This window comes from Bos mutus, chromosome 8 (genome assembly GCF_027580195.1).
Source record: "Bos mutus isolate GX-2022 chromosome 8, NWIPB_WYAK_1.1, whole genome shotgun sequence".
Taxonomy (NCBI): domain Eukaryota; kingdom Metazoa; phylum Chordata; class Mammalia; order Artiodactyla; family Bovidae; genus Bos; species Bos mutus.
The window spans coordinates 84,363,435-84,376,563 of NC_091624.1; the positions used below are offsets into that span (position 1 = coordinate 84,363,435).

A 13,129-nucleotide genomic window follows, 5' to 3' on the forward strand; every position below is an offset into this window, starting at 1 on the left:
GGGGTTTAGCTAATTTACTGCACAGATACGGCACGTCTGTTGTAATAACAGGTAGGATGTATTGGGGTCGACCATTTATCAGAATTAGACTTCTTTTCTCAATTCACAGTGAATTATGCTGCCTACATGACTCCCCTCTCTCAGAGCCTGCCATCCCCTTACGGCCCCTAATGTGGCAGGCAAACCAAATTGACAGTCTCATCTTGTCAACAAGGGGCGATTCTCCTGAGAAGCCATTTAACTTTGCCGAGGAAGCAATGTATTAATGTGCCTGTCCCAGGAATGTTAATCATCTTCAAGCTTCCAACCTAACTTTGACGTGAACGAAATCACCAAATTTGTTTAGTAAATGAATCGTAATATGCTAATAAGAAAGCATGACATATATGGAAAAGCCAAACAGATGGTTTGTTTACTCCACTTTGCAACTTTATAAATGTTGTAACTCTGAAGATGTTAGTGAGAATTATTGGTTTGTTGGCAGAGGCGAACATGTCTCTTGCATACTAAATCTGGCACTACGGCTACAAAACAATTTGTCATTGCTGTGGAATGCTTAAAAAATGTTAATGTAGTGATGGCATTTGGGAAGGAAGATTGGTGGATGGAAAATGTCTATGCTGGATGCTCAGGTTAAGTGCAGAATTGATATCCAACGCTGTTCCCTAACCATTTTACTTCTGAGCTGTATCTGACACATCGAGGCTTCTCAAGGGTGCTGATTATTCAATAGATAACCTGTTGCACTGTAATGTGAGACGTGTGATACACTGTGAATAGGATTATGTTTTCATAGCACTTGGAAAATTTCTCAATCAGGCAGCTCATATGGTGTTCAGCTTACTACTACTACTGTTGGGTAAGAGAAAGCAAAGCCATTCATCCCAGCATCTTTTAAGGACTTGAATAAAATCTGAGCTACAATTTTGAGATTTATATTTACCCTGGATGAACTGCTGCTGCTGCTAAGTTGCTTCAGTCGTGTCCGACTCTGTGCGACCCCAGAGACGGCAGCTCACCAGGCTCCCCCGTCCCTGGGATTCTCCAGGCAAGAACACTGGAGTGGGTTGCCATTTCCTTCTCCAATGCATGAAAGTGAAAAGTGAAAGTGAAGTCGCTCAGTCGTGTCCCACTCTTTGCAACCCCATGGACTGCAGCCTACCAGGCTCTCTGTCCATGGGATTTTCCAGGCAAGAGTACTGGAGTGGGGTGCCATCACCTTCTCCGCTGGATGAACTAACTCTCCAGTTTTCAATCCCAGGTTTTATCATCTTATACAAAGAGTTCCGAAGATCTATTTCCAAAACAGTAAGAATGCATTTTTCTCTTGACATTTGAACTTCTTCTCCTATTTAAAAATAAGCTTTCTTTTCTGATGTGTACAACACGGAACGACAGTTTCTGAGATCTTTTTCAAAGGAAATACTTCCTAACTATCCAAGAAGGTTTTATATCATTAAAACAATTTGTGATCTTTTAAAAAGAGAGCATTAGGGATGTGCGAGTTTCCCAGGGGACAGGATTTTGGAGGCAATATTATAATTGAGCTACGGCCTTATCTAGAATTCTGTGTTGAAAATGAAACTATTTAAGACACATGAACAAAAAGAATGCACAACCATCTAATTTATATCTTTGGTTAAATGGTGTCAAAACTACCAACAGGAAAACTTCAGGTAAGCAACCAGCAACACAACTATGCTACCTTTTAAAGTTCAGAAACATTCAGAGTTTTCTGAAATTCTTTTTACTCATGATTCACACAAGCATAGCCACAGAAGCAGAATTCTGTATGAAAGAGGTGCTTATTGCTTCCAATACCATTAACCACTTCCAACTCCTTAGTCCTATATATACATACTGAGATCATCACGCATCTTGTGGGATTCACCTGGTGTATCACCACAGAGTGAAATTTTTACCCATCTGCCAAAGAGAAACGAGAGCAAAGCGAGCTAAAGAAACCTCTGACTTCATCTTGCTGCCCAAGGATCACTTTGGAGCAAGAAACATTAGCGGCTTTCCCAGCCTGGTGCATCTCTCTCATTTGAAACATCTCCTTGTTCCTGACCAACAAAGAAAATTTCAATAAGGTTCTTTTACTGGTTTAACAACAGTGAGCTCTTGGGATTGTCAAAGTGCTAAGCCTTTTCCAAGGAGAGAAGAAATCAGCAGCTCAAATATAATTAACCTTCCATTCTCAATGCAAACTGCCACACACAGGAGCTCTGCAGTCTATTAGCGAAGTTATAATGGCCAACGGGCAGAAGCGAAATTGGTCAAAAAGTTGGCTACTGCTGTCATATTTTTGGAATTATGATTAATGGCACTAATAATGTGGATGATTACTGATATGTGTATCTCCAGCAGTTTATCATATTGCTCTGGCTGCCTACGTCCACAATAAGCAGGATGCTATCATTTACCTCTTTATTGAAGGCAATCCTTCTCTTGAAGGAGCATATTCTAATTACTTCGTAATGTTTTATGTCTTAAACATTTTGCAGCTCTGGACCTTGCCAACTGCTTCATGTCTACCATTGATTAATTACTGAATGTTTAATCAAAATTTAGAACCTAATGTAGTCATTTATGAGCACACTGCAGTGCCAAAGTAGTTAGGCTCTGCTCCCAAGTTTGGGGAGCGCTGGGTTAAAAATCAAATCCCAGCCAGGCATGAGGATCCAAGAATTTCACCTTGGGTGCTCTGAGGCTGCCAATTCCATCTCTGCTGATGAATGGAAGGTAATCTAACTACGGGTAAACAGCATCTTTACCTCCCCTCTCTCCACTGGATCTCTCTCTTTCCCTCTTCTCCTGGTTCCCTAATCAACAGAGCACTGCTGACTGCTTGCTTCTCAGAGCAAGAAGGTTCTCGTGAAAACCCAGCTCAAGAACATAGCTTTGAAGTGGTTAAACAAGTGAAAAATAATTTGCTGGGACAAATACATAAGTTTTTTTTTTTTTTAATGTGGATTTTTTATGGTACTGTCATACAACCATTCACCGTTGAAGTTAAGTGTTTTTTTAATACCATTACTGAACTGCTGAAATGGATGCTAATATAGCTTGGAGTGCTAATGTCAAGTCCTGGTAATAAAAAAGACAGACTGCTGAATGAAATAATTTCAAGTAAAAAATAGAACAAAAGTGCTCTCTCTCTTGCTCTCCACTTTTATTGAATTGGGACTGACTGAGCCAATTGCTTTAGAAGTCTGTAAAACACAATTACTAGTGAGCGGACTGACCCCCCAGTGCCCCCTTGGTGACAGAGCGGACTAAAAAGCCAGCAGAGTTCGAGCGGCTCCCCTTAGCTGGCCATCAGACCCATGAGGCTTACTTCTGAAGGTCTGTTGTTCTCATCGCCCAAATCTGTCTCTTCTGACTGAAAAATAATCTTATTTCCCATCCATGTGCTAAAGTAACTTCATACATCATTTCCCAAGATGAAGATGTCTATTCTGGCAATTAAGGATGATCTGTCTTTTGATATTCTTATTTATGTGGTTGTTCACATATAAACACACATATACTTTATGTGGATACATTTACATGAGAACGTTAGCATAATTTTTGAATAGCTGGCAATAATTCCAATTGATATATGCAATAGCAAACTAGAGGCATCACTTACGTATGTTCAGGTTAGAAACACAGCTTTTTTTTTTTTTCCTAAGGTAAAGTCAAAATAATTAGAGCAAGCAAGAAAAAGAATTAAACCAGAAGTAGGTAACATTTTCCCCCCTAGTTAATAAAAGAAGTAATAAACTCCATAAAGTACTAGAGTTAAGATCACTAACACTTCAGGCATAACAGCTTTTTACCAGGAATTTACAACTCCTGTTTTAATTCAAGCTGCTTGCATTAGGACATAAAATCTAGGTATTTTAAAAAAGTGTAGCTTTCTGTTAACGGAAGAAAAATTGTCCTTTCCTGAAAAGCATTCTTTTTTCCTCTTTCTCAGCTTGCTTCTCTCTCTCACATGCACACACACACATCTTGGCACTCAAGAATCAAAGTTAATAAATTCTTTTTTTATGACATTGTAATTTTTTGGCAAGTGTAAACTTCTTTCATTTTCTGCCACATTCATTTATTTGAAGCTTGTGGGAGTCTTACGGCAAAAACGTTAAATTATTTCTGAGAAGGCTTTTTAAAAAGAGAAAAAAGAAACGTTTTCTAGCCCAACCTTCACAATGAAATTTCAACAGAGAAAGAAAAGTCTGTCTCCTTAGCACAACAACAAATCACTCTGCAAGAAAGGGCTGGTAGAAGCCTCTTACCTTATGGAGAAACCACCTTTGCAGGAAGGATACAAGCAAATACTAATATGTGTGTGAAGTCTCATAACCTGATTCCAGGTGAGAAATGGCCTTCCTTATTTGTTTTAAAAAAGAAAAGACTATCTACAAAAGCAAATACTTAGAATGAATCATTATGAGAAAGAATGAGACCAAAAAAGTCTATAAGGGGATCAGATAGATGGCGGGAGACCCAAGGGAGACAGAAATCATGAAGATGACCCTTTCAAAGTGGTGCCATCCTGAAAATTACCACCTATGCATGCAGTATGTACATGCTGATCTAAATGCTATTTCTGCCTGGATTTTCAAGTTCCCGATGGAGGGAGTAGTAGCTCATTCCTTTTGCGGGAAGGTAGGAATACAGGGTATATGAAAGCATTGCATTTACACAGTGGAAGTTATGTAGCCACAAGAGCTTTAATGGTACTCCCATCAAGAGAAATTTGTAAGAACTTCTTTGTATCATGGACAGGAAGTCCTTTGCTCGACATTAAGCTTTGTTGTCTAGTTGGTAGGCAGTTTGGTGGAAGTGATTGGTGTACTTCTTGGGCTGGAGGAGTGAAAGGTCAGCAGAGGCTTAAATGAGCTTGTCTTACATCCAGCTGGGCCAGCAGGAGGTCATTAGGAAGATCCGAGGCGCATGGTAGGCTTGACAGAGTCTCTCCCCATGATACAAGGAGGCCGTTTTGCTCACTGCTCTTCTCCCAGGATATAAAAAGAACCCCAGAGACAGGAATGACACTGAAGTTTATCTTACTACCAAAGTTTCGCTTGAGGAGGGCACAACTAGCAATTACTCAGAAGGGGGAATTTATTTTGTTTGTTTGCCTTTGATGGAAAGTAATGGAGATAAGTACAAAAGACCTATTGATCTCCTGGCTGTACTGTGAAACTAAAGAGTAACAGAGGGGGGAAAAATGTCTTCCTTTAAAAGTCAGAGGACCAACAGGACTTTACCTTGTAAAAGAATTCTGGTAAAGGAGAGCTGCAGTTTGGATGGCAAAAAATATAGGAAATGAAAAAGCTGATGCCTTAAAGTGTTCTCTTCTCGTACTTGGAGAAGATTAACACACTGTTTGACAGCTAATTGTATTAGGGCAAATGCACTAATAGTTATCTTTAATTGGTGCTAAGTGGCTCATTTCTTGGAGGTATTGCCTGGTGAAATCATATGCATTTATTGCAAATCTCTCTTTGGAAACTTACAGAGAACTTTTCTAAACAAGAATGATGGGAAAAATGGATGTCGCTGCTGGGAAGGTGAAAACAGGAGGCAGGTAGCATGTTTTCGCATCTTCACCTCTGTTGTTAATGTATGCAGTGGCTCGTCAGAGGTAGCTTATGTTAATTTATTCCTGCACACCTGTACAGGGCTGGAAGTCAGGTAATCAGACAAGCAAAAACCATACATCTCTGCTTTTTAGCTACGGCTACCCAGAGGCCTATACAGGAACAAATTTAGTTCTGGAGACATCAGCAGGTTTTAATAAACCAAATACAGATGTCTTACTTCATACAAATCAAGAAGTTTACATGTTTAAATCTGGACGGATTTAAGTAGCAATCAAAGACAAGGTTTCCACTTGGCACCAATGGTTGCCTCATTATTTATTTATAAGTCACCCTAAGCAAATATTATTTTGTTTCTAAATTTATCCATGGGGCTGAATCACCTTTCCTACACCTTGAAGATCAAACATAATGCTTACCTTTCTGATAAAATTCAAGACAAGCTGTAGCAATGAGTGGCCACTATTCTCAGAGGGAAGAGAGGAACAAAGATGGTAAAATTCATGTTAAGATGAAAAACAAACAGATTAAGTATTTCTTTCTATGCAGACCATCTAGTTTCTGTAGACAAAGTCTTCATTATAATTGAGGGAGTTTTAAAACAGCCAATCACTGAAACAGATATAAATAGATTTTTAACATACTAGCAAATGATAAGGAATTCAGAAGAGGACACGGGGGTTTTTATTTTTTGGAATAAAAACCAAATGTAATTTATAAATGGGCTTCCCTAGTATACAGATGATCCATGGCCACTCAGCCCTCCTGGGGATCAAAATACCAGAGAGAGGATAAGAAATGACCAAAGAAAGCCAGGGCCAACCACTTCTATGACACTCGTCAAGAAACTGTCCTTTATGAAGATTGCAGGTTCTAGGCCAGTTAGAATTCTTCCCAGGGAGTATTTTCATAGGTATACTTAAAAACCTAGAGTCAGCTTTGCTGTTCCCTGAAAGAAGAGTATCTTAGCAGAAAAATCAAGGGTAAACAAGAAAGAAGTCCAGATGTCTAGTGTCAGTATACACTTAAATACTTAAATATCAGCCATCGCCTTATAGTTCTGTAGTTCTTTACAGGGAAAGTAATTTACATTGTGCTTCTAAAACTCAGAATAAAAAGTACCCTAACAGCCACCTAATGACCAGATGAATTGGAGTTTGTGTATATTAGCTTGCTCTGTGTCATTAGTGTGGAATGGTCCTCTTTGCTTTCAAATTTATTAAACTCACACTCATTCACAAATGTATAGAAAGGACACTTCTGATACTTCACTCAGAATCCTCAGCCCTCACAAACCTTGCTTGTGCCCCACTCTCTCGCTCATGTCCCTTTTGGTGACTTCACACAAAGAATATTGTTTTTCAAAAAGCCTTCAATCTGATCTTACAAGACCTAGAAAGATGCTAAGCAAAGACTTGGACATCTCTGCTAACTAGTCGCCAAGTGTAAAACACAGCATTTACCATCTTTCTACTTCCATCCTGCTAACTGCCTGTCTGAGACCAAACACACAACTCCCTCAAATACAATCATCTTGAAAGAAGCCCAGGAAGACCTGTTTCTCACTCCGGTAAGGTGTTCTAAGCCCAAAGACAAGAAGGCTGCTTTCATAAATAGAAGGAAGAGGGTTTATTCTGTTAGTTTTATCACAGGTAAACCCCTTGCATACTTCGACCCCAACTCAAAATGCCTTCTAATGCTCTGTTTGCACAAGGAAGATGCTGCAGAGTCCAGGATGGATGAATCAAGATGCTGGGGAGAGGAGAGAAATGGACACAGGGACAGCAGGATTAGAGACAGGGGGGGATTTCTGCTTGGGAAGGTGTGTTGGGTCACAGAAAGGTAAGAAAACTCAGCCTAACTTCACAGTGGATTGAAGAGGAAAAAAGCAGGGATGAAATTCCTGGGGTTCTTGCGACTGATACAGGAAGAGTGAAGAGACAAGGGAAGAGAAGTCTACTGGGTAGATTTGAGATGTGAGGCAGAGGCTTTGTGAATAAGGAGATCAAATTACAGGTCAACATTAGTTGATGACAATGAAACAGGGGTACAATTATAGTGCAGTTATGTTTCCTGAGATGCAAAAGAGGATGGTATTCAATGGCACCCCTGTTTTTGCGTATTCGGTGGTAGCTATGCTCACATATTAACTCAAGTCATAGACTCAACAAGGATGAACACTCTTCTTATAAAAAAAAAAAAGTTGAAGTATCAAAGTTTCTGCTAAGTGTTTACCCTGGGGTCAAAAGATTTGAGGACTCTTGCAAAGCAAAGTTTCAAGTGAGAATCAGAAGACTTTCTTGTACAGTACTTTTTTTTTCCAATTTGCTTTTTATCGTGTGTGACAAAATTCCAGAATTAAAACGATTCGGCGTGACGTGCTATTTCACCCATACGAAATGTAATCACCTGTCTTCTGGGGTTTGCAATCTCTTGTGAGACTGAACATACATATCTGTATTATGCTTCCCACCTGGAATATCCTATATCCTAGTTATCCTGGGCAGTGGTCTTAACTTGTGTATGGATGGTCACCCATGGAACACTCAATCCTTAAGAGTAAAATTAGAGACTGAAATATTCTGCTTCTGTCAATAAATGTTTTTCCTCAGACAAACCACCCTCTGCACAGTACTTCCTTATACACTGAGGCATAAAAACAGCGCTCGTGTTTTCTGGTGGCTTGATGTAAATGAAAGCACCAAGCTTTGGGTGTTGTAGCCTTTAGTCCCAGAGCCATTTATTTGAGTGTTATGACTTGCAGTATTTTCAGCAAACCAACTAAAACTGTGATAGGAATTCATGCAAATAAGCTTAAATTTTGGCTTGTCTTCAAACACTCCATTTCCATAAATATTTTATGCAGTTTTTCATGAGTCTTTTATTTTTGTTAAAAAAAAAATTCCAATGCATTAACCTCATTATCACAAGTGCACTATTTCAAGTGTAAAAGAATGAATATTACTTACAAACGTGGGGGGGATGGATATAGTATTATATTTTATTATTCAAAGTCTAGCTATCTTAACTGCTGTATTCTGGGACTGTCAATGATAACCTGGAACTGAAAAGAACTCTGTGACCATAAAACATTTTTACAGAACAAGGTAAATGGAGTTGGGGGGAGGGAATTTTTTAAGAAGATAGATTTCTCTTCAAACCATGTTTTGAATTGTATGAAGAAAGCCACCCAATTTTTTCTCAGAGATTTTGCTTTTCATGCATTGGGTCCCTTGTATTTTAGTAGAAAGGAAAATATTTTTTTCTTTTATTTTTAAGAAGACTGAATTTTTAAATATGGAAAAAACAGAACATTATAGAGGCAGGTCACTACTTTTCAGCATACTTCTATTGTTGTTACTTTATGAAACAACTCTACCCACCGGGGAAACACTAGAATTTGGGTGGTAGCTATTTGGAAACTTCCTAGTTAATATTGTTTCTTCTACATATATTGATTTTTACCATGTAAAAAATTTTCTCCAGATACATTATTAAAAGACAATGTAAAACCAAAAACTGCATTTGTTATAATGGGATGAACTAACTGTGTGACTCCAGTTAGGCGGGTGTATACTCTGCTCATAAGCTTATCTCCACAAGAGGAGGACAGCTCTACTACTCCACCACTGACCACCTTAACACATTCCTTTTATATTACATTTTCTTTAAGATTGAAAAAGAACACTGCAGGTTTAGGACCAGCTGCTTCTGTTTAAGCCCAACTGTTTCAGAGCCACAGCTACATACCTAAGGTGTGATGTCATCTGAAGGCTGGACATAATATATTCTAACTGATCCTCAAAGTATATGCATGCCTCCCCTTCTATGCATAATTCCCATGACAGACTATATGTTAGAGATGTGCTCAAAGACATTGTGAAGTTGAAGTAACCCATAATCGTCATTACATTTCCCCATATCAACAATTACTTTGGTCCCATTGTCTTCCGGTATTTCTACGACTCTTAAAGAATTCATGGACACACTAAATACTCATGTAAGAATGATAACATTTCTGGTTATACCTACGCAGATGCAGGCTGTCTCGATGTCCTGGACCTATGGTTCTTTCCATCCGTAAATTTCTGTTTCTATATTGGATAAATACGTGTGTATGAAGATAATATATTGATTTAATTATAAAGCCACAAGGCAAAGCAGAAATATATATAACAGAAGCTGCAGCTTCTAAGTGAAGGTTCACGGGAAAGCAGGGAACTGTGTACACAGTTAACTTATTCACACCTAGATGCATGGAAACACACACACACAAACACACACACGGAGCACAGAGAAAAATGGCGTGCATTACTGAGTAAGATGGCGTATGATTCTGCATGCTTAATCAGAACAAGCACCGACTGCAACAATCCTTCACGAGCATGGCAGCCTGGGGATCACGCGGTCACTGTGGACAGTCTTTACAGTGCATCGAAAACATCCAAGTTGGATTATTTTTTAATGTGTCAAGTCCACCATGACTGGCACCCTCCACCCCCCAGCAGGAGCAGCCAATGGAGATTTACTGACCTGTCTCTGCTTCGGCGAGAGGGGAAGGCAGCGTTGCAGCCAGCCACCGTGCAGACATGCATCTCTTTCAAGTGAACGTTCCTGTAGTGAAGCTTCACGCTGTAGGAGCTTTTGAAACTCTTCTTGCACACATAACAGATTTTAGGGTCTGGGCTAGAACACAGGTCCCCTTCTGGGGAGAACTTCTGAGGGCTGCCGTAATTCAGAGAGGATGTAAAACTCTCGTGCAGGGCTGCCATGCTGGCACCCCCGCCGTTGTACAGCCCATACTGGCTCATGTAAAACATGTCGTAAGTGGGGTCTGTAAACTCCTCCTTCACCTTGATGACATCCTGGTGAGAGGGCTCACTGTGGTTCTCGTCCGGCCTCTCACTGTTCATCAGGACTTTCTCACTCACCTCACCGTGCATGTGCTCATCCCCCTCCATGGATTCCTCACCGAGTTTGGGCTCCGAAGACTCAGACTCATTCTCATAGTCCCGCTCAGGTTCTTGGTCCTCAGAAGTCATGCTGTCAGCCCTTCTTATCTCTGTCCTTGAAATGCACCGGGTCCTGCTATGCTTAGAAAAGTCCTTCACCGACATGCCCGGACTCATCTCCTCCTGGGAGTGGCAGTGATTGTCATGGCTCCCATCGTTCACCACAGCCCCGCTGTCATTGGGGTCGTCATCTTCATCGTCAAACTCATCGGCGGTATCGATAATTTCCTTCTCGATCTTCACAGGCATACTGGACTTCCTGGGCTTCTTCTTGGGTGCCAGGTCGGCACTGGGCTCATGAGTGGCCATCATCACTACTGGCACTGCTGGCTCAGAGGGCGGTGGGGGGTGCTGCTCTATGGTACCACTGGTTGGAATGATGGGACTGGTTGGGAGGGAGGTCGGAGGACTCACCATTTCCCCTGGAGTGAGTAAACTTCTATAAAATGGAGGAACGGGTTGGACAGTCTTTAGCCCAGAGAACACCAGCTGGCTAGGGAGAGGGTTCTGTAAGACGGGGTCTAGTGGGGGAGTGGTAAAACCCATTGGGGGCCGGCCAGGGCTCGTGAGTGTGAGATTCGATTTTGTACTTGCTATGACGGGGGTGGCGGCCCCGGACGTGGCCCGGATTAAATCTTTGTCTCGGTTATTCCTTAGCATAGGCATGTGAAGGCGAGGGTTAGGGTTTGCACTGTGGCGGTTCCGGCTGCGGAGGGAGCTAAAGACCATATTGCAGCCTTCAATGGTGCACCGATGTTTGATCTTCAGGTGAACGGCGTTATAATGGATTTTGAGAGTACCTTTGTCATAGAACGTCTTCCCACACGCGTTACAGAACACTCTTCCCTTCCGGGAGGCTGACCCCATCCTTCTCATCCGGTGGATCCGGAATGAGCTCTTCGGGTGTTCAGTTTTGGACAGATCACTGACTGGGGCGGAATTCTGAATGGGAGACACGCAGGCTGGCTCGGTTTTGGGCTCCACGTTAGTGATGCTGGTCAGGGCATTTCTATTGGGCGTTTGATCATTCTTGTAGGGCGTGGGGGAGACTTCAGACTCACTGCTCTCATTATATTCATTCTGGGTCGAAAGGCTGGGCTCCCGCAGCCTCAGTCCTGGTTGCTCTAACAGCAGCCCGTTTGGAGGCAATCCTAGCAGCGGGGCTGAGACTGGGTTTATGTACTGGAATGGCAGCAGGAAGGCGAGGCTGTTGGGGATGTTTTCGAAGTGATGAATGCTGGAAGGGTTGCTGTTCTCTAGATGGGCGAGGAGGCTGGGACTCCTGGTGCGATTATTGCTCTCAATGAAAGTTCTGATGTCTGAGTCTGTCTTTGAAGATGGTACAGCTACGGCCTGCCCTTCTTTCTCCTGAATCGCCATCAGCTCCACGATGGATTTGGTTTCTCCGAACCGCAGAAACTGCTGAAGGGTGATGATTTCCTCTTCTCGAGACATGATGGCCCAGCGGTCCAGCACCTTGCCGGCAGCATCCTGGAGGCCACATCAAAGAAACGACAAAGACAAACACAGAAACTTATTGATTGTGCATAATTACTCAGTGCAGCTGAAGGTGCTCTGTCTGCTCATGGAACACCACGAGCGAGAGCAGAAAACAACATGCAAGCTCTGTTAATACAAGTTGATCCATGAAGCAAACTTCTCTGCCATGCAAATGCAGTCATTAGAGTCACAGTTAGAGAAACAGATTGAGTTTAATAATGTCAAAGCAAACAAAACGTAGACCACTGGGGATCTGTGATCTAAAATGCCTACAATCTACTGCTACTTTTAACAACAATGGTCTATAGACTATGCAAGTATTTAGCATATATTAGTACAAGACGTGAACTCTTGCTGTGCGACCCAGTGTATGCAAAAGCAAAACAGAACATGGTACCTTAATCTTTATCAAATAGTGACACCAAAGGAAGGAATTAGGTACATTTTTCAAATTTTATTTAACACAATCAGACATGACACTGGATTCAATGATGAAACTGCCTTTAAACAGGAGCTATTATCTGAATTTCTAAATCACGAAGATGAATGAAGTAGCATCACCCCCATACTCACATTGCTACGCTGCATTTCTCCACTTTTAAGTGGCTGAATTTTAGTGTCACGTTACAGTAGGCAATTTCATAAGGTAGAGTAAGGAAACACAGTAATTGTACTTTTTCTGAAAATTGATTGTAATTCTATGATTCAAAGTTTGAGTTAAGAGTATTTGACTTTTTATGATCTTGTTATAAATGACAGTTATAGATATTCAGAAAGTAAACCTGTGATGGATTTAGATAAGAATGTGTAAAAATATTGTCTCTTAACATCCTGCTCTGATAGTAGAGAGCGTCCACAGAGAATACACATCAGTAATCACCAGACTATGTGTTGTTAAATATACATTAAAAGCATTTCACACTTTCATTTTTGCTAGTAACTATGAGATATGCCTGGAGGTAGGACTTAAAAACCCTGCAATGTAATGTCAGGCAATCCATTTCAGTATGGATTGAGAGAAAC

General features: G+C 41.1%; 1 protein-coding gene across 10 annotated transcripts in view; it reads right to left on the reverse strand.

Annotated features, from left to right (window-relative positions):
* Nucleotides 1-13,129, reverse strand: part of BNC2 (basonuclin zinc finger protein 2) — a 485,586-nt gene that overhangs the window by 15,622 nt on the left and 456,835 nt on the right. For 8 of the 10 annotated variants that reach the window (XR_011465180.1, XM_070375936.1, XM_070375932.1 and 5 more), the window contains 2 exons: nucleotides 10,128-12,097; nucleotides 9,623-9,688 (listed from right to left, as the gene is read on the reverse strand). Coding sequence is in view for 9 of the 10 variants with exons in the window: in XM_070375936.1 (XP_070232037.1) it covers nucleotides 9,623-9,688; nucleotides 10,128-12,097 (2,036 nt within the window). In the remaining variant the exon portion in view is untranslated. The remainder of the gene's footprint in view (nucleotides 1-9,622; nucleotides 9,689-10,127; nucleotides 12,098-13,129) is intronic. The other 2 variants (XM_070375939.1, XM_070375933.1) reach the window with 2 other exon arrangements.